The 24,749-nt window shown below is 40.6% G+C and overlaps 1 protein-coding gene across 1 annotated transcript in view; it reads right to left on the bottom strand.

The window, feature by feature from the left end:
• Nucleotides 1–473: 473 nt before the first annotated feature.
• Nucleotides 474–24,749, bottom strand: part of LOC308390416 (heparan sulfate glucosamine 3-O-sulfotransferase 3A1-like) — a 41,080-nt gene continuing 16,804 nt past the window's right edge. Inside the window, exon 2 of the mRNA XM_080872389.1 lies at nt 474–3,290. Within this exon, the coding sequence (XP_080728515.1) occupies nt 2,669–3,290 (622 nt within the window). The 3' untranslated portion in view covers nt 474–2,668. The remainder of the gene's footprint in view (nt 3,291–24,749) is intronic.

Genomic DNA, 24,749 nt, shown 5'->3' with positions numbered 1-24,749 from the left:
AGGAGATGGGAAAGCAGGAACCAATGGGTGTTATCAATCCGTAGAAGGCTGAGCTTTAGTGGCTCATCCTTATGAGTGTGGATATACACCTTATGCCTGGATTTTTGCAATGAAGTTACAGCCATGACACCCCCCCCCCCCCCCCCCCCAAAAAAAAAAAAAGAGAGAGAGGTTCAGATACACAAAATATTTACATATAACATCTTTTATTCAACGGGTGCGAAAAAAAAACTCAACACTTTAAGAAAGAAACAGTCGCAACAATAAAGTTAGATTTGTTACATAATCTCCCCAAAGTCTATATAAGGTTCTTCTCTGAAGCTCTCTTGCACAACCACGCACAAACACACACACAGAAAATAACATTGTTAACATTGTTGATTGCGTTATCTTTTGAGGCACATCTGCTTTCAGAAAGTAGCTCACAATACAAGTGGACAAAGAAGGAACACAACTCAGTCATTGTTCTCATGCTCCCTGGGTTTAGCACAGTGTCCACACACACACACACACACACACACACACACACACACACACACACACACACACACACACACACACACACACATTGCCTCAAGGCAAGGAAGGCCAGTGACATTAAGTGTATTCAATACACAAGGAGGCATGTTGAGGAAATCTGAGTCACAGTTTGGGAAGGCCCTTTTCCTCCATCGGAGTCTATGTCTCTTGAATAACAGTGAGTGCTATCTTTGCTTGCAGTTTCATTAACTGAAGGTGGGTAAACGACCCTTGAAATAACAAACTCACAACTCTGGAACTGAAAGTGTTCCAACACCACATTCATCCATGTATAGTAAATACATAATGAAATGAACGACCTGAAATTAAAACGAGGATAACAATTTTTTAGCGCACACAGTATAAAACAAACAAAACTCTAAAAGCATGGAAAACATAATAATAAATGAGGACACACTCACCGAGGAGTTGCTCAAAATGCATACTTGCTTCTCGTGTACCTCTCGAATAAATACATTTCAAAAAATAACTATGTTTTATCTTTTCATATTACTTTTGCTAGAAAAAATGTGAACATTTTAAAGCAGTCATGTTTAATATATGGCATTAGTTTTTATCAGAAGCTCCTGGACACTATGGGATTTTACCCATCCTCTTGCGGAAGCACAGCACACAATAATTTCCATTTCACAGCCGAGGACTTGCAACGTGAAAGAAAAAAAGTTTCCCCAGATAATGCAGGCAGATATGATGCAAATCCTCCAACAACTCACTCTTTTTTTTTTTTTTTTTTTTGAAGAAAACATCTCCATGAGCGTGGATCACAACGAGTTCTGAGGATGGAAAATGTAGCAGAGAAATATTGCATATCAAAACTGCCACTGAGGTGAGATAGGGCATCTTGATCTTTTTTAACAGCCCTGTATTGCTGCTAGTGTATTAATGCTGAGGATGGAGTGGTGGAAACACTGTTTGGAAAAAAAAAATACAAGACTTTGAGAACAGATTTGGGAATCTAAGAGAACGGTAAGCAAACGAGTGAATAAAAGTACTGGTTCTTTGAAAAAGTGTAAATATTCTTCAAACCTATTAGGAAAAAATGTCATATCTCGGCAAAAAAACAAAATTAGGCATTAAAAGTGGCAATACTAATATTGATAATATAATAATAATTATTATAATAATTTTACATATATAGTTTTTTTTAATTTTGAATATTAATTTGCACTAATTTGAGAAAAATACAAAATTAGCATAAAGCTATGCCATTTATAAGGGGTTAAAAACCACTAGGGAAATAATATTTAGAGAAAGTGTAAGGAATCTCCATGGTTTTTGAACAAAAGTAGCAGAAAAAAAGTTTGTTTTTTTTCTTATACCATTTTGTATCACCCTCAGTAAGGTACTCGTAAAAAACAAATACCAGATGATGCATATGCAAGTTAACTAATAAAAGCTATCACTTCTTTTAAATCAGTATATTGTTTCCTTCTAACCAGGCTCAGTTCACAGCCATGTGTTGCAACTGCTTAGGTCGCTAGCGAGTGGCAGCCATCTCATGCAGTTTGTAATGAAGATGCTTTGAAGCAGAATGTTTTCTTCTCAGTAAATGTTTGGTGAGTGTTTAGAGATAAGCTGGGGTCTTCCACAGGCAACGCTGCAATCTGTTAGCCTCTGAAACAATCAAGAAGGTTTTTGGTACACCCTCACATCTGTGGCCAGATTTTACTTGGTAACATCCAGCAACCTCCGGCAACCACTCACCAACCGGTTGCAGAACACACATTTTTCCCTAGTGACCTGTTTTTGGCAGGGGGTTGACTACTATAAATAAAAGTACTATCAATCAAATATATCTCAAATAATTAAGTATTATTAAAAATTAATTAATCGTTTTTATGTCATAAAATATTTTTTAAAATATAAATATTTCTATATAATTTTTTTAATAAACTAAATTTAATATGATAATTATATATGTTTGGAATTATCCATGACTTTTTTTTTTTTTTTTTTTTGCCAAAGTAGCCTTTTTTCCCTAATAACTATGTTATTGTAATTAAAACTTTATTCTCATAACAACAAAACTTTATTCTCAGAATCTTATATTGATTTTCTGTCAGTTGTGATCCTTTGCAGTCTGATAGTTCTCAACTTCACGAGAAAAAACCAAAACTAAACTAAACATTCAGTCATCCCAACCAAAAAATCTTCCTGTCATCTGGTAGAACTTCATGTTGAAGGGCCTGTAGAAGTCTCGTAGTCTCTGCACCACCTCAGGGTCAATGTTTGGATGGGTTCGCCCTTTGGTTTTTCCAAGGCAGTGGGGCTTGCTGCTGCCTTCTGCTTTCTTCAGGCACGGGAATCCCTTGGTCTGGTTGAAATAAAAATGTTTGTCTGTGATGATCCTCTTGAGCCCGAGAAAGTCTTGCACACGGCCCAGCTCTCCAGCTGGGTCGCTGATCAAACGCTCGCCGCTCACAAACAGGATCTGCTCCATGGGGAAGTACTGCAGCCAGTTGTCCAGGTGCTTGGCGTAGATGCCAATCTGGATGGCGCTCCATGATGTGTCAATGAGCCCTGTAGTCCTGTTTTTAAAGGTGAGGCTCTCAAACGAGGGAATGTCAGGCTTCTTAGACAGTGTCTGTGTGTAGTCGGAGATAGCTCTAGTGACAGGATCCCTCACTACGACGATCAGCTTGGTGTTCCGGGACATGGCGGAGATTCGGGCAGGAGCTTCCCTGGTCACAAAGTAGCTAGGAGTTTTCTCCATTGTGATTTGACCCTCCAGGGTCTTGGGCATCAGCTCTCTGAGAAGAGAAAATAGTGAGAGAGAAAAAAGGAAGTGAAATATTTATTTGACCTGCACTCTTCACCGAAACCTACTAAGCAACTGTCGCAGTTACACAACCGCTCTTACAACAATAAACATTAAAACTGGACGAACTCCAGCTAAGTCATCAAAAACATTGAATCCAATCAATCAAGAATAACACTAGTAACAGTTTGGTTGCAGAAGTTTATTTATTGGATTTCTCTCATGCGTGACCAAATGTTGATTGGCAGGTTTGCCGCAGCTCCGCTTTCAGGAACGCCTCTGGATGTAAAGAGATGTGGTGTGGTTATAAAAGAGGGGGCTCTCCCTTGGGTGCATTTGAAAGGGGGTATTCCTCACTCTTGTCCAGAGCAAAAAAGAGAGAATGTCAATCTCTATACCTCTACTATGGTAATGCCAGTTATAAAATATTAATACTCAATGCCCTCGCAGTATGATCACCTTCTTGCCATTCTTTTTCAACAAATGGAAAAAAAAAGTATCCAAAAAATCCATTCAAGTGGATAGGGAGACTTTTTTTCCTCCTCACAAGGTTCACATATGGTTCAACATTATGTTTATTTCAAGCATAATTTGGAAAATTTCTCATATAAATGGTTCCACTTGAGCAATCTGAACACAATGCATAGCCACATACTGATCCTAAATGAAATGAAATCCTGGTGATAAAGTTCAGCTAGAGCAATCCCTGAAATTATAATATTTGGTCGTAGTTATAAATGGCATCTTTTCACCATTTTCTTTCACATCTCTCTACCTCCACTCTCCAAAAGTGGGTAAAAGCAGCCCATGAATGATTAACGCACCCTCCCTCTACCATTTAGAGTCTCTGCAGAATACAGCTTTAAAATTCACCAAAGTACAGAATGCAAGTGTCAATTATTCATCTGCTTGGCTGCTGCGTAAAGCAAGGACTGGCACCGACTAAGTGGCCCGGCCTGTTCCCAAGGTAGATGAAGTTTCCCACCTGTGACAGAAGACCATCAAAGAGGGTGGTCCTCATAAATTTCTGGAGAGTGCTCGACAACTGAATCTGTTGCGTGTAATACCATGTAGTAAAATACATAGTAACATATACAATCACAGTGCAGCTTCTGCCTGACAGTAGGCACGTTTTAATTTCTGATGTGACAGGCACCGTTTTTCATCCTTGCTAAGACACTGGTATACAATCATGCTCCGTTTAGCATGCACAGTATGAAATAAGACAGAGGGCATGTTTGCCGAGACGGAGCGCTAAACAAACAGAGTGCATTTCTAAAAGACACTAGCCGAGATGAACGTGATGGCTGTTTTTGCTCGGGGCTGTTTGCAATTACTCTTTATAATGACAAATACAAGCTCTTTCTGATCAAATGCTCTAACTGGTGGGTTGACAACGAACAGATAACAGGTGCAGACATTAAAGATCTGTCGGATCTGTCGCTGTTACGGCCTGAAGATTCAGATTTAGATTAATCTGCCATCTGCACAGGTACAGGAAAGTGCATGGAAATTGGAATAAATGTGTGCACGCTCAAACTTTTCGAATAGATTTTTTATAATATGCAGCAATAGTTGTAAAAGAAAACATACTATAAGCATAATGAAAACAGTAAACTAGGTAAAGCTGCTGAATGTACTGTTTTTGTGAGTAAAGCTGCTGCAGGTTGGATCACCGAAATGACAGAACAAGAATGGCATTGTCAGTTTTCTTTATGGTTGTCTCAGGTTTTAAAACAGCTGCTGGCTGATCTCAGTGTGTGAGGTGAAATGGATCTAAGAGCTACAAGTCAATACCTTCAGGCCAATGTCAAAACACATCCAGTATCCTGAGTGAATCCCCTCTTTGAGGGACGATTCACGAGGTCAGCACAGTGGGGACAAGCAGGATGTGGTCGATAAGAGCAACAGCGTCAACACAGGTGCACCGATGTCTCGACATCTTCCTGCAACACTGACCGTCAGCTGACCTCCGGAGTCCTCTCAGTAACTGCGACCTCTCCTACAGCTGTGTAAAGAGGATCCCGGACAAGGCTCCTTTCCTCTCGCATTAGCTCTGCCCCATCGCACCGAGAGTCCAGAGCGAGGCAGTATAATAGTACTTTGAAACAAAATCAATGCCATCAGGGATTACAAAGGCTGCAGAGCTGACAAGTCACTGATGGAGAACATTGAGACTATTTATTGATAAAAGAGGACTTCCAGACGCTGGCATGCAGGCAGACACTCAGAATGTCTTCCTGCCTACATCGGGAACATGCTGATTTGGGAACCACCAACCTTCCAAAGCAGTCCTCACAGGTTTCCGACGCAAAAGAGAACATTACTGCGTTATGAAAAAGAAATGAGTCTGTACTAAAGGAAGCATCCATATTTCATGGTGTGCGTTGAGCTGGTCCTGTGGTCGATGCGCTAACAGCAGTGGTGTGGTGCTGCGAGGCCACTCGAAACAGTGGGGGGAATTTTCGGAGACAGGGAGGGATGTGGCATGGTGTAATGTAGATTACATGAAGACAGCCATGTTTGGAAGTTAAAATAGAGACGTCATAAAGTAGTAGTCAGAGTGATATAAATTTTATAGTCACCTGAAAAATGCAATACTGATTAAACAGCATATTTGTTTCTGTTTGAAAAATGAAATTTGAACACTTATTCCAGGTTTTCCCAAATTTAGCTTTGGCTAACTTACACAGCTACACCATTTACTCTAAGCAAAGGATTTTACTTATCATGGGTTCTTGTTTATGTGCCTCTCAGAGCTCTGAGTACCGACCAACTGAATGCAACTGTGGTTACAAGTGGCTAAAATTAATTACTTTTAAAGAGTCAAGTAAAGGTAACAAGTCTAAATATGCAGAGGCAGTTTGAAACCAAGCCATCGCTTGTTACCTTTTTGCAACTTCTCCTGGGAGTCTAGAGGGCACAATTAGTAGGTCAGACGCCCAGGCTAAACCCAGAACTCAGTTAAATGTTTATCCATCTCATGGCTTTGTGGGCATTACTGAGGAGAAGGACTGTTGCCACTGTGACCCAACTCTGGATAAGCAGTAGGCTGCAGCCAGATTTGCATCTATATGAAATGATGCAGCAGAGCCAGTTTCTGTTACTTTAATTCCAACCAATTCTCTTTTTGTCTATATTACCCACAATGCAACTCGAGTAGATCAGGCATGTTTTTGTGCTTGCAGAGATCATTAAGAAAATCCATGCTCATCTGGTGTATCTTGGAGTGGTGTCACAGATTTTGTACTTGTGATGACCTCCAAAACAAATCCTCAAAGCTGTCAAAGGTCTAACCAATAATGTGACTAATACACAGTAAAGTTATATAAAGAGAAGAACTTTAATTCTCAACATTAAAGTTTTACTTGGGGAAATAATTTTTTTTTACAGTAGGGGAACTGTAGTAGGACATTTCTTTCCATTCTAGAGAAGAAGCATGCAGCGCTTTCTAATGAAACTTTACTGGCAGTGGTAGGTGATGTAACAGATGACATACCGTCCAAGTGCTTGAGATTTACTGCAGTTCCAGATTCTGCTTTGATGTCTTCATCACACTGCTAAAAAACGACTCCCTAAGCATACTGACGCATGAAACGCAGGCAGTGGGATCGACTTGTGAAACAAGATGCAGACCCAAAATGAAATACGAAACGGAGCACGCAAACCCAGGCTTCCCTTTAAATCAAATTCAATGCTTTGGCATACGTTTGAGTACAGAAGACAAAACAAGAAAAAATACAAAGGCTGACTACAATGTTTAGAAGATGACAAACAAACAGTTTGTAGACATGACAGAACATCATACAAGTTGTAAATGTACGTCATTCCTCTCATATGGAACTAACTAGCTGGAAAGAGAGGCCAGGATTCTTTCAGGAAACTCTATTCCCTATTAAAAAACCAAATCCAATGTACACAGTAACAGGCAGTAGATCACTAAATGTGCCCTTTGTAAGCTTGTCTATAAAGCAACCACTTTGGAATAAAGGGCCTGATGCATCAATGCTTTCCCTTCCCTGCTGAACAAATTACACTTGCAAACCGACTCAGCTCTGCCCTCATATCCAGGCTGTGACTCATGTCTCTTAAATAAATGGTGAAAAAAAGTCTGAATGTGTCATAGGTCATATTTACTGTAAATCAGGTGCACACACAATATGACAGCACGGCATATGAATTAGCCAGGTGAAAATACTAACAAACTATCAGCTCCAAAAGGGCCATTTCCTGGTGTTATCTTTGACCTTTTAGAAAGGGGCTTGGATGGGAGCCAAAGTCTGTTAATAAACGGGAGTTGTAAAGAAATAAAGGCAAGTGGGAATGAGTACTGTCCACTTCTCTCCCAAAAGCCTCTGATTCATTTTTCCTCTTTCAGCAGGGAGCACTGGCAGGCATAAATACACTCCCACTGTGTTCCCCTGCCACTACCACCAGATAATAATCTTGTAATTGGCTCAATATTTCTTCTGTTTGCAGGCGACGCTAGGGCCAGTGCCGCTCTTGGTGGCTTGGACTCACCAGATATTTTCCAGGTCAGTGAATTCTAACGGAGGTCAGGGATAAAGAAGGAGGAGGAGGAAAAAGGGGGGTGATTTAGAGTAATGGCTGCTGTGCGGTGAGGGGAAGGCCCATTCCTTTGAGCCCAGAGCTTTTCTTCTCTGTCAACCTTCTGCAACAACACAGCCCTTTACCTGCCCTGCGGGCTGTAATCGCTGGCAAGGCTGACAACATAAAGGCATCCGAGAGGAAACTCGTGAGGCGGGATGTTGTTGTGCAAATTTCTCTAAGATCCCATAGGAAAAACAATGAATGGCAAAATAATGTTTTCTTTAAACTCCGGATCACCTCCCTTAGTATTAATGAAATGTTTAATGGTAGTAGTGTGAAGTAAAATGTTTCAGACTTTACTAAGTGGAGGCTAATCAAGAACTGTATATAAAGGATGGGAGTACCCACATGATATCATATCTTAAATTAATTTATTTTATTCATATAGCACCAGTTCTGTACAGAGTTAAAGAACAAGTGTTTTACGGAGCCATAAGCAAACACTTTTGTTCAAGAGGATGAAGTTTAAGTCAAGTTTAGCTAGCTTTAATTTGATATTAACTAGCTCAGTTGATACCTGCTAGCATACACATGAAACAATATTAGAATGTCATTCACTTAAAAAAGGTGCAGACTTGTTCATGCCAAGGCATTAATATGTTTACTACTATTCTAAATTTGAGAATTTTAAACTGAAGCTCTATCATAACTGGTAGTAAACCTGGTTCTGAAGCCAGTCTCTAGTGGCTGTTTGAGGAAATACAGTTTTAGAATTTCTGCATTTGCCCTAATTTTTCAGCTCCAGAAGGTTTGGTGTAAGAAATACAACTACTTATCATGGAGAGATTACAGGTGTTATCCTCCCAGCAAGTCCCAGTCAGAATTATTGTCCTTTTAAATCCCAGGTCCTGAAGGATCTACCTGATCCTTTTTCCCCCCTCTATTGGATTTAGAATAATCCCATATAATGTCACTTTTGCCTGGCTCCCTGCACTTACAGTTTTAAGACCTCACTTTGTTTCACCATGGCAACAGAGGGCGAGTGTGAGTAGGGGGTCAGGTGTTAACTTTTGTGTATGTGTGTATTTCTGGTTTTGTGTTTCTCATAGACCAGGAGTGTCCAACTCCAGGCCTCAAGGGCCGGTGTCCTGCAGGTTTTAGATGTGACCTTGATCCAACACAGCTGATTTAAATGGCTAAATTGCCTCCTCAACATGTCTTGAAGTTCTCCAGAGGCCTGGTAATGAACTAATCATTTGATTCAGGTGTGTTGACCCAGGGTGATGTCTAAAAGCTGCAGCACACCACTCATGAGGCCTGGAGTTACCCACCCCTGTCATAGACAGGGGATTCATGCTATAGTGTGCATCCCCTCAACATAAAGACAGTTTCCTAATTTAAATAAAAAGTTATTTTTCATCATTTCTAACCTTCTTTTGTGTTTTTTTTTTCTTTACTGCAGTCACAAATATCCTTGAGTAAATCTCTTGACCAAAATACGTTCATATAATGAAGCTGGTTACACTGATTTCAACTAAAAAAAAAGAGGGAAAAAACACAATTGGGATTATGATTTGTAAAAGCACAGACTACATCAAAATTATCCACCTGTCTAATAAATAAAGAGCTACACCAAAGTGATCCATGGGAACCGTAAGACGCAGGAAGTAATTCTGAGAGACATACAATTTCCAGATAACAGCATAGTCTATTCTTGGAAAAACAAATGGGAGGACATAGTCAACTATTCTCTGCTGGGAAATGACAAGGTTTTGATAAAGAGTAAGTCGGAAAGGAAAGAAACTCTGCAGGACACTGGGGACGCACAAGATAACAGCGTCATGGTGGAAAGAAGAAAAGTTTAAATGAATTAAGTAAAATGGCAACTTTTAAAAAATAGGAAATGTACTGTCTGCTTGAAAATTAGTAGATGAAAGGGATATGAACAGTCATGTAGTGGCTCTGTTGGGGAGAAGAAAGCAGGAAATTAGGTTGAAATATTAAAATATAAAAATATTGGTTAATATCAAAGAGGTCTATAAAAATATTTGTTGTTAATAACTTCTCACTGAAAAAACTGAAGAATAAAACTTTCAGCCGCTCCTTAACGGAGATGGTGAGTGAAACAATAAAGCAAAAAAACTTAAGATCCAGTCACGCTGGCTATAAATAGACTGGTTAAAGCACTTGAACACGTTTTTTTTCTACTCTCATACATAAAATCTGAAAAAATATATGCTGGCCTATTTCCATTGCAATTCATATAATGTCAGGCTGAACTTGGAAAATGTTATACACATTTAAATATTAGAGACCTCATAAATAATGCCTGTAAAGAAAAAAAATCAGACCACTGCAAGTTGTTACTGAGTGAACCTGATTATAAATAGACTACAAGAATAATATTGTATCATGCACTGTAGTAAAAACTTTTCTTTTTTCATATAATCTTGTGTAAATAAATCTCTCTGCTGGACACTCGCCCTACTACTGAGCCGTGAGGTTTTCCTCCTTTTTTTTTTCTTTCCATACAACAACCACCATACGATTTAGTAAAAAATTTATAGGCTCAGCTTTGCAATATGTTCTTATAAATTTGTCAGCAGTATTTTTAACAGAATCCTTCTCTCTTTTTTTCGCTGGTGCTGAGTGTCCTCCAGTTTATTGCATATGGGGGGAAAAAATAAGCTTTATCCTTATGGCAACTAGCTTGTGAATTATTGAACCTTTCTAACGGCGTTTGGAAGAGTTACTGAGGGAGGCAAAGAGGTTGCAGGAGGCATTCAAGCCTCTGCTGATGTCTGAAACATTTCAGACATCAGCAGAGGCTTCAACATCCAGATTGCACATGAGCAGAGAGGAGGTGAGGTAAGGAAATGAATGAGCGTCAGGGTGATGAAGGACAGAAGATCACTCACTTTTGCTTTATTGCCATATAAACTCATTTAGGTAGGATGGCTTATCCACATGCTGACTTATAATCTGTCTGCTAGTGTTTTATTCTTCTATACAGTAAGGTGAAAAACAAAGGTTTGACAGGACTATGTGCAGACCTCTAAAAAAAACTACATAAACTGTTGCAGCGTCTATAGAGATTAAGAGAATAAATTGCAGCCAGGTGCTCGTAATCAAATGCACTTGATTAACTGATCCTCAGCATGTGTGAGCACCTATAAAAGCAGAGGTTTGGGCAGTTTACTTATTCAGAGAACTCAGGTGTGTATGTTAAAACAATGCCAAAATCTTAACAGGGCTGAACACCCTAGCAAAGTCAACTCAAGCAATGCTTAGAAAAATCGCAATAAGACCAAGAGCTACATCTCAGACTCCACAGGCCGCAGTTAGCATGACAATGTAATTAGAGAAAGAGTTAACAGGTACGGCTTTTTTTAGAACTGCTGACAGGAGAAAAGCCTCTTGAGCAAGGAGCAAAAGAGCAAGGTAGCACAGCTTTGGTTTGCATCTGACCAAACCAGAAGACTTTTGTCTGTCTTTTGGACAGATGAGACCAATGTAGCGATATCTAAACATAATGCACAGCACTATGTTTTGCAAAAACCAAACACAGCATATCAAAACACACTTCACAAATATAATACCAAATGTCAATCACAGTGGTCGAGGAATGATTATTTGTTCTTGTTTTGCAGTCACACTCACACGCCTACATGAACTCCTGTATACCAAAGTACTTCAGAGTTAAACGTGAGGCAATCTAAGAGGCCGCTAAAGCTGGGCTGAAACAGGGTAAAAGGCAGGACAATGATCTCAAGTACACTGATAACTCTACAACAGAATGGCTAAAAAAAGAGAAGAATCAACGTGTGGAAATGGCCCAGACCTCAAACCTGCTGCGGCCGGACCTTAAAAGAGATCTGCATAAAAATTCCTGGAAACTCGAAACATAAATGATTTCTTCAAGTTATTGTTGCCAATGTTTTCTTTAAGCTTTTGAATCATGAGATATACTTGATTTTCCTTTTTCAAATGCTTGTATATCTTTATATGCATATTCTAATTGTTGAGCTATTACAATCTGAATCAAAGACAAGGTTGAATTAACTTGTCAAAAAATTTATTTCTGTTGTGCTGCTAGTCCAGGTTAAGCAAAAAGGTTGAACATTGTGATGAAATGAAAATAAAATAAAAACAAAGGTTAATGCACGTAAAGATTTCTCACTCTTTAATTAGTTTACACTTTATATACAAATAGTGTAATTTCTCTTTATAATTTTATAACATTAAGACAAAACTTTACATGTCTCCTCATGGTTCTAGCCAGTCATTCTACTTCTCCTGGCAGATGCGCATGTGCCCTGTGGTGATGTCATGTACTGGATAAAGGCCATTCTGAAATGGGTCTCATTTCCAATCATCACATAGAAGTTTATAAAAAGACCCCCCAATGTCACAATTAAACACACCGGGTAAGTTAATGATCAATGCTATGAAGGGGTATATTTTAATCCAAACCACAACCTTTTTCCTATAACAAGAAATTTTTGGTTTGTAAAATTAAAGTTTGCGTCCGAAGCAGCTGGGTGATGTGGAACCAATTCTGATTATTGCTTTGAGAGCCTGAAAAACCAACACAAACTGAGAGCAGCCAACAGACATGGGGCTTAATTTTGCATTTAGTGATTCATGTTCAATTAAACCAAATTGCTGGAGAACCTAACCATTAAATATAACCTAAGATGTATCTCTATATTGTACATAATGTCATCACATTGTATGTAGCTCTGAGTCGATTCCCCCACAGCACTTTTTTTCATATTTCTCTGACCTACTTATTTGAAGTTACATGGAGTTTAAAACAGAGCGTGTGGAAATGACACTTCAGTGGGATCGGCTTTGGCAAAAGCTCGCAGTTATTCTTCATTCTGCTAAGTCAGCTTTTAGAGACTCAGCAGCTAGTGGGAGATAAGACACCTAAACTTGGGTTTAATACCAAAGCTCATTTTCAAGGTATTGTGTTTTCGAATGTTCACTTATATGGGGAAGGTGGCTTCGTTAGGAAATTTCAAGTGGCCTTTCTATAGCCCTTCTTATCCCTTCTCCATGGTTCCAAATATCGAAATAATCTGGAGAAAGAAAAAGCAGAAAGAACTACTTGCGTCAAACAGAACTCATTTCAGTCAATATTTAAATTCTACATCTAAGCCTGATTTGAATACAAAAAAGCCCTGTGTCAAATGCATGAGAGCAAAATTAAATGTGAATTTGTTCAGAGCCAAATGGAAGGCTTTAAGGGGCCTACTCTGTGATAATTACCCATGACAAAAGGCTAGGGCTTTTGTCTTTGGAACCATTGCCATGGTGATTTTCAAGCTTCTGAAACATTCAATATAAACATTTGAGGATGCTGAATATGCCATAGACTGTCACTAAAAAGAGAGCTGTTACAAGCCACATCTTTGCTGGCAGAGATCCCGCCTGCATGCCTCCATGCTGCTCTTGCAGAAAAAATTAGTTCAGATATTACGACACAGAAAATAGACAAAGGCTTGTGATTTGAACATATAAAGGCTAAACTCTGATAACTACAGACCCTTCTATGAACACAACGACAAATACATTGGATTGGCAAAAAGACAATCCTTTCTGTTTGCGAAGGCATAGATACAACAATGCTAAATTTCCTGAACATTTCTGGAGCTCACTCAAAAATTTACATTTGTAAAAGGTTTTTAATTTGCGGCCTACAATCGAGAAACGGCTCTATAAATTCATTTTCTCTTATTCTCTTCTCTATATACCTTACTCCTTTTGGGCATGGCCCTTTCTTTATCATCAAAAAACAGCCTTGTAACGAGAGATGACAGTTTCATTATAGTTACCATTGTAAGGAAACGTGACATTAAGATGTTTCGCGTACAGGAACACCACTTGGTCATCAAACTCTGATCATTGTGTAGTGTTTCCCAAAGAACTAGATTCAAGTTGTGGCAGATGTAAAGGTGTGTTCATGCGTCTGAGAAGACACACTGATGCTTTCTTAGATGAATTATTAATGAATACTATATAAGGAAGTTTTGTGCCAACATTTCAATGCTGAGCATTTTGTGACAAATTAAAAAATCTGAGTAAAATATTCAGGCGCTTCCCCAGTGAGTCCTACAGACAGACCCCACCGCCATCCTTCTGGACTGCAGCTGGCAACAGTCATCCTTGTTCTGCTCTGCAGTCTTGGTGAGCTTGCATATAAATTTGCTGCAAGCACTAGTTGGACTGAGACTCCAGATTACAGTGAACAAACTGCATCCCAAAACAGACAGCAGGGCTTGAGACTGTCTTAAAATCTGAATTGATGCTGTAACTGGTCAGCCTTCTGGGAGGACCCCCATGCTAGATAAAGATAAGCAGAACATCAATGACACAGTTGGGATTTAGCGATTGTTGACCACAATTTGGGTATAGACCCATTAGGTGATCCCTGCAAGTTTCACCAATACTCTTCCAATACTCTGAGCAGTATTACTTCTCGATCGACAGACCGACTTTTTACGATGGCATGAGGTCACTGGCCCTTTAGCTAGATGTGCTTAAAAAAAATACAATTAAAATAAAAAAAATTCTAAAATCAGTCACCAAATATGTTTTGGCAGCTGTTTATAGACCTGTGTAGTAGAGCCGAAATGGGATAAGACTAATATAGATACTGATATTTCTAAAATAAAAGGGGGAAAAAAATAGGCTGACCAAGTTCTGAGTCTTAACAGAGATATGACAATCTTGTGTTATGCCTTCTCGTTGGCAGGAGGGGGTAACACAACAACTTCAATAGGTCAGTACAACTGTTGTAGCAAAAGAGTTTTAATGGTTAATTTCTCAACAAAAAAAAGTCTCAAAGTCATACAACAATGTGGGGGAGAAAGGGAGCGTTTGGTTGTGCCGAAGAAAAACACCAAAAAGACAAACCCAGAAAGCTGAGCTTTACTTTAAGAGAGAAACAAAAGAAACAAAGCCCTAATCCTCAACTCACAAAATAAGCTCAAACACAGGGACGTGCAGAGGGGGGGGGCTAGAGGGGCTTGAGCACCCGCCCCTTTCATGATGAGTGCCCAAAGTGCCCTTTTGTTGAGGCAACTTTTAAAAATTTTTTATTTATTTTTTTATGTGTGTGTGCGTGCGGAGTCCTGTCTGTGCCCCTCAACAATAATATTTAACTATTAATCACAGTTTTGCTAAATAAAAGGATCTGGCTTGCATCAGTCACATGATCACTATTAACCAATGATCGCCCTCGACGGCAGAACGCGCTGGTTACGAGCCGGGAACGAGCTCACAAAGAGCACGCGCATTTTTTGCGGTCCGGAGCTGTAGGAGAAACACAAGTTAACTCAGAGACACAGACTGATGCGACACAACCAGTAAGTAGGTGTACAGCGTACACTGTAGTGTGTAGCACACAGGAGTATTAGCTTATTACGTACACGTTGGTAAGTTGTCTTGTTGCAACTGACGAACTGAAACAAACGGACGTGCTGTGTGTGCAACAGCGCGACAAACATTACCTGTCCTTTTATTAACTGCACAAGTAGTGCTGGTCATAGCTGCTGGCTACCTGTGTAAGGCTGTCATGGGTCTGTAGCTCTGTCACCGTTTTAGGGAACATATTTAGTTTTAAAGTATTTAGAACATATTTAGTTTTAAAGTAAGTTTCTGGGCATTTCCTGCCTTTCTGGAGGGATTATATTTCACTAAAAAACGATCTAATATGCATGTCCACATAATAATTATTATAATTATAATATATTAAAAAACACAAGCTGTATTTTAAAAAACATACATTAAGAAGCAGATTATATTAGATTTATATTTTAAATAAGACAAAAGTTGGATTTTACAGCAGTGAAATGATTGTATCTCTACAGTTTAAACATGTAATAAGCTTTGCCCTGCACAGAGTGGATAGTGAAACAAATGGAATCATCATAAATACATTATTTCATATTTATTACTTCCCCCTCCTCATTGCTTTATTATTGTAGCTCTAGTAATGAATAATAATGTAAGGATTCTGGATCAGCACCATGATGCCCATAGTATATACAGTATTCTGAAGAAGGTCTAAAATGTCACTGTGCGTGCATGTGTGTGTGTTTTATTTAGCTGGATTTAAAAAAATATTACTCATGATATAACATTGTGCAGACATGGCTGGTAAGGACATGAGGAGGAAACAGTAGGAGCTGTATGAGGCTACTAAAGGCAGTGCTATAACATTTTTCTGTCATCATTTTATTATAGATTAAGTGCAAGAGTTGTTAGGTGTGGATAATTAGATTATAGTTTATTGCAATAGCAAGTTGTGCCTTGTTCTCAGATGGACAGCAAGTGGAGAGTGATATATGAAATGATGGGAAGGAAGGAAGAAGAGAAGCAAAGAGTGATTCACAGGCAGAGCCGAGTTTATGTCACAGTTTTTTGTTGCCTTATGGTTCCAAGCGCTGTCACCAATCTTTGCATTTTGTTATTATCTCATGACACTTGTTTAATCAGCTACCATCTCTCCTGTGGACTTTTTAATGTCTACAGTCTCAGATCAACACAGCCCCGCCCTTCCCATATTAGATTCTTGATGAATGTGTGTTGTTGTTATTCAGCCTGGTTCAATGTGCCCCTTTTTAACTTTGAGCACCCGCCCCTTTAAACCTCTCTGCACGTCCCTGCTCAAACATTACATGGGTGGCACCAACCTACTTACCTAGTGTGTTTAACAGAAAACATCCTACGTGAGGAAATGTACAGCGTCCCCCAGACTTACCTAGTCCTCTAACTCCCACCACAAACTTTACACAAACAAATGAAATGCTCCGGGGCAGCTCAACGCATGTGGCAAATGATCTTTAGCAAGGAGGAGGAGGAGAGAACTGCCTCTAGCCACAGGTGAATTCCCTTTTATAAGGGTGTCCTCAATTTCAGCTTGATGGCCTTGTTATTTCATTTTGTCTTCTCAGACTGCTGACTGGTAACCAAACTTTCGAAATCTTTGATTGTGATGTGAAGCTGCTTGACTTCCTTCTCCAGCTTCTATCTCCAACTGGCAAATCTGGAGTTTGAGATCAAACACCTTTTCCATCTGCTGCCCTCAGGGAGAAGGTACAGGTCTATACAGGCCAGAACATCCAGACTGGCCAACAGCCTGTATCCACAGGCTGTGAGGCTCCTGAACTCTCTGCCCCCCTCTCACGGACAATAACCATATCCAACTTCTTAATAGCAATGAACTGGTCTGCATTGGTGCATCATATCTTTATTCTCTTCCCCCTCCTGCCCCCCCCCCCCCCTTTCTTAAATAGATAACTATCATATCTGATATCATATCTCACAGTACAATAATATTGAATGGGTTGCATTGTTGTATTTTGTCATGTTTCTCAGGTCTTTGTCTGAATTTCTACGAACATTATTGCTAAGGATTGTCTTATTGCATTGGAGTCACACTGGGTTAAATATGTACACTTGGGTTTTAAGGGGTATTTATTATTTTCTTCTTTTTTTTGGGTTGTATGGAAGCCCCAAACGCAATTTCATTGTTCTTGACAATGACAATGAATAAATAAATACTAAAACTCTGCTTTACGCACTGGCTGCCCTTCCCGTGCTTCCAGCCGGAGGCGAGCTAGATGAACCTTAAGTCTGGCATTACCACTAGATTCACTGAAGTCTCGCGACACGGGTTAAAAACAAGCTAAAGTAGGAGGCTCCTGAGGTTCCACCAAGACTTTTGGGGAAGTTGCCATAACAGCAACCCTTTCCTTTCTCAAATGTGAGTACCGAATGGCAGTCAGGCTACCGCAGGCGAGCACATGGAGGGCTGTGCAGCCCCTCCGAAGAAATGCCACCCCACACCATTACTGACTCACTGCCAAACAGGTCATGCTGGAGGACGTTGCAGGCAGCAGAACGTTCTCCACGGCGTCTCCAGACTGTCACGTCTGTCATATGTGCTCAGTGTGAACCTGCTTTCATCTGTGAAGAGCAGAGGGTGCCAGTGGCGAAGTTGCCAGTCTTGGTGTTCTCTGGCAAATGCCAAACATCCTGCACGGTGTTGGGCCGTAAGCACAACTCCCACCTGTGGACCTCGGGCCCTCATGCCACCCCTCTGGCAGTGCTCCTCCGGTTCCTCCTTGCACAAAGGCGGAGGTAGCGGTCATGCTAGGGGGTTGTTGCCCTCCTACGGCCTCCTCCACATCTCCTGATGTACTGGCCTGTCTTCTGGTAGTGCCTCCATCCTCTGGACACAACGTTGAGAGACACAGCAAACCTTCTTGCCACAGTTTGCATTGATGTGCCATCCTGGATGAGCTGCACTACCTGAGCCACTTGTGTGGGTTGTAGACTCCATCTCATACTAGAGTGAAATCGCCACCAGCACTCAAAAGTGACCAAAACATCAGTCAGAAAGCATAGGTCCTGTGGTCACCACCTGCAGAAACACTCCTTTATTGGGGATGTCTTGCATGCCTGTTGTCTATTCCATTTGCACAACAGCATGTGAAATTGATTGTCAATCAGTGTTGCTTCTTAGGTGGACAGTTTGATTTCACAAAAGTTTGACTTGAAGTTACATTGTGTTGTTTAAGTGTTCCCTTTATTTTTATGAGCAGTGTATAATCAGTCCACCTACCGGGTAGTCCCCCTAAACACTGAGGAACTTAAAAGCTTATTTGGCCTACACTAGAAAATGCTTCTTCTGCACTGATACTGTCTTTTCATTGCTAATACTATTTTTTTGTATGTGTACTGTATGTCTATTCTCATATTAATTATCATAACTTTTGTCAGTGTGTATTGTAACCCTTACCTAACACTTTTTCTAGCATAAATGTCTAGGGACAGTTGGGGCTTGATAAACTGGAGCTTATTTCAAACTCTGGCAGTTGAACAATTAAAACTTCTGAGCTACTTTTAATCCTTTTAAGTTTTGCCCCACATCTGTTTCCCATTATACTGTAATACACATGGTAGTATGTCTTGATTTGGCTTATGTTTCACCAGAACAGTCCACTAACACCCAGCGGGGATCTTGCATATGAATGATTAGTGTCATGGTTGCCTATAGAGCATTTAAGAAGGCTGTGTGGCTGTTTATCATTCAAATTTGAGGATACATCTGCCAATGTAACAATGCTTTTATCTCTCATCAGTTACCAGCTTTCCGACTCTGTGGCTCTCAGCCCAAAGTCCTTTAATATCTAAGTAAAGTAGCTCTGCACTCTTTTTTTTTTTCCTTGCAAAATGCATTAGTTAGGCACTACCTTCAGCCACAGATGAATACACAATTAGTATATGAGGGTTTGATTTAAAAAAAAAAAAAGGCATGTACCTCATCATGGAAGAATATGTGAGTTAGTGCTGATCAGTTCTTTTGATCAGTTTTTAGAAAACTATAGAGGGATAAAATTAGGTTTTAGTTGTACAGACAAGACTTGAACTTTAGGGGAAAAAGAGATTTAATCAAGGGGCAAGAGAAAGGGAAGAAATGAGGAAGAGCTGGGTGTGGCCAGGACTGTGGTTAAGTGTGCATGTGTGTTGTTGGTTCTGCATTAGACAGTTTGCTCACTTTAACCACTCAAGATGAAAAGCTTGTGAAGATGTCTCATGCATCCTGAAAACTCTTAAGCGAGTCTGCTTTAATCTTTAACAGCATTTTCATCTCATGCCCACTGCACAGGTAAGCACATCGATGCACAGACGATAATACAGTGGGATAACTGAACTCAACATCATACTGTACCACATCCACAATTAAAGTAAGAACTTGACAGGTTGAAAACCCAAGTCTGAGTCTTGTTGGCATACTTCTGAGAACTCTGACTGTAAACCGCCTGGGATTTTCTAAAATAGAACAACTTCTGAAAAGGAGTCATTGTTCTGTTCAAATGCAAGCATATAGAGAAGCCAAAATTAGTCAGGTAGAATCTCAGCCAACAGAGCTGGAGTAGACAGGCTGGCAGATTGTTTCGCTGTGAACTCAGAACATCATTGTATTTTTCTCTCAGACACTTAGGACTACCTCACAGCAGAGAGCCGGTGTTGGTTTCAGATGCCATCATACAGAACTGCATTCATTTTCTTACACTGCTTTGTCTCAGGACCTATACGCAGGAGGGGGCAAAAGGCAGTAAAACATAATTTCCATATGAAATTTGATAGTTTGAACATAATGAAACCCAAATATTTGAGTTCACTTTAAAAAGCTCTGGAAGCACATGGAAACTAAGCTTACCTAAATTAACAAAAAAAGTTACAAGATAGCAAAACAGACCTGGACAAAAGCAATACTTCCAAAACGTGTGAGCTCAAGTTTCTGTTTAGACTGAGTAAAAAGGGAAAGGCACACAGACAGTGTGAGATATTGTAGAGGGGAGTGCAGAAAAGGCTTGGGGTAAGAGTCAAGTGTCAGGCGGACAGCAGTATCGGGGGGTGTAAAAGTGATTACACTGTCTCTGTGCTCTCTTCCTCCCTGTCTCCTCTTCCTATTTCATTTTCTCCCTCCTCCCCCCCTTCTTCCTGCCTCCATCCCTCTACTCCCAGGCTTAGAATACAAAGCGCCTGGCACATCACATTGCTCTCCTCATCGCTGTGCCAAACCACAAGGAGAGCACACCAGCACAGCTTGCACCCTCTGCGTTGCACTGCCACCACAGAAGAAGCAGAGAGGGGCAGGGATTAGCATATATGAATGCTCTCCCTTATCACTTCTTTTGACATGTACATGCTCACACAATCTTTTCGTTTTTTTCCTCTTAATTTTAGTGCCAGACCGACACAGACAGCAGCAGATGAAGGTTATGTTCCCTTCCTCACATCTAGGAGCTTTAAATATTTTATATATTTTTTTATTCTTCCCCTTAAACATCCAGGAGAATAAATAATGAGCTTGGTAATAGCAAGTTACCAAAATGATTTATGTTCATCTGGTGTGAGAATGAATGCAGTTCAGGAAGGCAGGCAGGGAGGAGCCAGTGTTAAAGCCATGGTCGAATGCGTGATTTCCATTTTACGTCCCTTGCATTATCCATTAAATAAATAGCCTGGAGAAAATGGAACTTTGCGCCACTCCTTTCTGTTGAGGCAGCAGTGCCGTGCATAACGAATAGGTGATGCTGAGATGTGCGAGGCTGGTATGCTATCAGCAACAGTTGCACACGCTGATGGTGATTGTAAGCGGTGCTAGTGAGGTGGGGTGGGATGGAGAACAGGTTGTCGCTGAAAGAAAAGGTGAAAAATGACCCATTGTGGAATGTCACAGGAGCTAAAATGACACAGAATGGCTAAAGTGGAGCCAGTGGTTGCCTGAGGCTGGGCTGTGACCCAGAATTCCACAGACCCCCAGTGAGAAAACGGGAGGCTCCATTGTGGCTAAGTTAAACTGACTGTGTAACATGAAAACACCTCCTTTTTTCCCCCCCAGACTGCCGAGAGGTAACTCCATCTGGGAAGCTGAGTTGAGGGTACAAGATAATATGAAGTGTAACAGAGAACTGAGGAGACGCCGACAACGTGCTAATGTTTTAGCCTGTCAGCTCTCTGTGAGCAAAGACGGATGGTTTTAGAAATAGAATGTAATTACAGGGCAGAACCTCGTTGTCGGGGTTAGAACAATGCCTATGCTGTAGTGGAGGTTTATTTTTTCTCACTGCTAACAAGGCCAATCGGTTGAAAGTGATTTTGAGTAAAGAGACAAAAGTGACACAAAGCAACCTGAATGATGTACCTTTTTTAAAATTAAGTAAGAGGTCTATATTTAATTTTTTCCCTGTTTTATTTCCCTATTTCCAAAAAAGTCTTTTACTTATGCATTTTTCATACCAGAAAGTAAAAGGTGAATATTTTATTGCCAAGAGGCCGAATGAGAGAGTTTGTTTTGATCCCCTCCATATTTAATATAGGTGTGCAGACGAACCAATGAACTGCTGGTGCAGGATAATGTGATCTCTCAGTGAAGCAAATTGTTTTCCCAGAGCAGTTACAAACAAAGTTTATGCAACAATGCGAAGGAATACAAATGCAAAACAGTTACTTTTGCTAGACACTGTGTCGTGAAACTTTGAACTCTCCTGACACCACTGACGATCAGAAATGGGGAGTGGGGGGGGCATAATTCAAATTTGCTTTTATTATATATATATATATATATATATATATATATATATATATATATATATATATATATATATATATATATATATGACAGGGGGAAAATTTGGAGAAAAGTAAGCAAATTTTTAGGGCTTTGAAAATTTCTGAACACATATTTCTGTCCCAGCTACTGGTTACTCTTGGAATGGTATAACGGTAAATGTACAGATTCTTATATAGTGCTTTTCTACACTCCTGGAATATTCAAAGCGCTCTATACAACACTCCGCATTCAGCCATACACATCCATTCACACAAGCACTGTTATCTATGCTTTCAGTGCTTCCTGAAAGCATAGATAACAGTCGGGGTTAGTATCTTGCCTAAGGATGTTTGACATGCAAACTGGGGGAGCCAGGGATCAAACCGCCAACCTTCCAATAAGCAGCTGACCTGCTCTACCTCCTAAGCTACAGCCACTCCAAGAAGCAGGTATTTCATTGACAAATATTTAGGGTTGGCACACTTCAGTGACTGCATTTGCACAAGGTTACACTCCGCATTGCGTTTTGTCTAGACATATTTTTTGAAATTCATGACAACAAGATACCAAAGGTACTTGTTACGTTCCCCTGGGGGGTCTAGGCGGGGAGGGGGAAGTAACAAAAGTGACCGGGTCAGAAAAAGGAGTCAAGAGGCGAAACAGTTAAATAAAACAGTTTTATTGAAGTAATTAAACTAAAAGAGACGGACAAGCTGCTATCACCATAAAAGTAACAAACAAAACTCAGGCGTTGGTCAATAAAGCATAAAGTCAAAAGGAAAACGCCGCTCACTAGCTGAAAACCACAAAACACAGCTCACCAGCTGGAAACACCACAAAAAACACTCAGCTCACTAGCTGTAAACCACACAAATGGCACTCTGGCCCAGAGCTCACCCTGTTCTGGGCTTAAATACCCTTAATTGCTGATGGGAGTCAGCTGTACAGGAGGGAAAGGTGGCACCTCAGGCAGGAGGTAGTGGGACACGCCCACACAGGCACCCTCAGGAGAGAGAGAGGCCCTGCTAGGGCCGTAACACCCCCTCCCATAAATGCAAACCCATGGTTTGTCAAATTACCATAACCAAAAATGAGTCCATAACCGTTTCATGACGAATTTTGCAGGCTTTCCACCTACCAAACCCCATAGCACCGGTTAGGCATTGCCTGCGGAAACTGCCAATCCCATCTCAGTGGGTTCACAACATTCCCAGAGAGTGGCCCCAAACCCTCGAAACAGTGTCCCATGGGATAGCCAGGGCTTCGAACTATCACGTGTGGAGAACCCAGCAGGCAGCTAGCGGGCTTCGCTGAAACACAGACATACTTGTTAGCAAGGGGTGCAGATCTGAAGGGTGGTTTTGAACATGAACCGGAGAAAGGATCAACCAGCGGCAGCTCAGGGTTAGTTGGCCTCGTACACTGATTACGGGGTGCTACCGAGCAATTGTGCTCCAGGTTTAGCCTTTCCGTAGGCCTGGCAAGCTTGTCAGTTTGAGAGCCACGACTGACTTTTCTCAAAACAGGCCCCTTTTGTGTTGAGTGGGCTTTCTGTTTGAGTGCCAGTTTGACACAATTGGCAACCACATGGCCAGGCTTGTGACAGAAAAAACACAGTTTGGGCCTAGGTCTTAACACCATAACTGCGTTTTCCTTCTTAGCTGGCCCACTCTCACCTGTCCAGGATGCGCTATAGTGCAGAGGGATATCCTGTCCTACAGCACTTGCTTTGTGAGTCAGCCTAAACTCATCTGCCAGGGTGGCAGCTTGCTGTAGACCCTTACTTTTCCTACCCTAGTCTTCAGTGGTGTACCAGGCTCGAGGCAACTTTAAACGCGAACTCGAGAGCAGGCAGCAGACCAGATATATAGTCTCCTACCAAACTCTGTACCCCCACCCAGGATAGCCAGGATAGCCACCAAACACAATAAACTAAAACAATAAAGCAAAACAACAAACAAGTGCTTCGATGGAAGGGCAGCACAGCCACCCAGCTGAAACACACTTACTAAAGGGAGTTTGCGCAATTACAGTGAACACCATCACTCACCCACTTAAAAGCAAAACAAAAGACTGATATTCAGTCTCCACTAAAATGTCCAAAGATCCCGGACGTGCCACCACTTATGTTACGACCCGGCTCAAAAGCCGCAACATAAAAAAAAAGGAGACGAACAACAGAGTGTGGGTGAGAAGAGGTTTCATCCTAAAATGGAAAACCAGGTTGGCTAAAATGGCTGGTGCCACCAAGGCAAAGACTAGTGCACTGCCGGAAAGCTTGCTTCAGGTATGCTTTTATCCACACCTGACTAGGTGTGGCCAATTAGCACCAGCTGAAAACACTGAGACGATTAGAAGCTGCAGAGGGACGTAACAGTACTTTACAAAGCAATGCCACACTTGGTATTTCTTTCTGAGAATGATCCTGCTAATGTGGCGAATTGGTCTGTGAACTAGTTCATTAAAATGACCTATTACTTTAGTAGTCACTTGAATATTAGGTTAACTGAATTAATAATGATGATGACGATGATTTATTATTATTATTATTATTATTAAATAATAATAAAAATGTTTGAAGTCTAGATTATATTATCTAGCATCAGGGATATTGCACTGCTAAGAGACTCCCCATACAGTTTAATGGTTTGGTCAAATCTTTAAGTAAATAAGTGCAATTATAGTGGCAGGGATGAAGAGTGAACCCAGAATATAGTGCTTGACAAATTTATTAGATTAGACCACCTGTCATAAAAACACAAA

The sequence above is a fragment of the Rhamphochromis sp. 'chilingali' genome, assembly GCF_963969265.1.
Source record: "Rhamphochromis sp. 'chilingali' genome assembly, chromosome: 22".
Lineage (NCBI taxonomy): Eukaryota > Metazoa > Chordata > Actinopteri > Cichliformes > Cichlidae > Rhamphochromis > Rhamphochromis sp. 'chilingali'.
The sequence above is the reverse complement of the archived record's forward strand: the minus strand, read 5'-3'. Positions and strand labels throughout refer to the sequence as shown.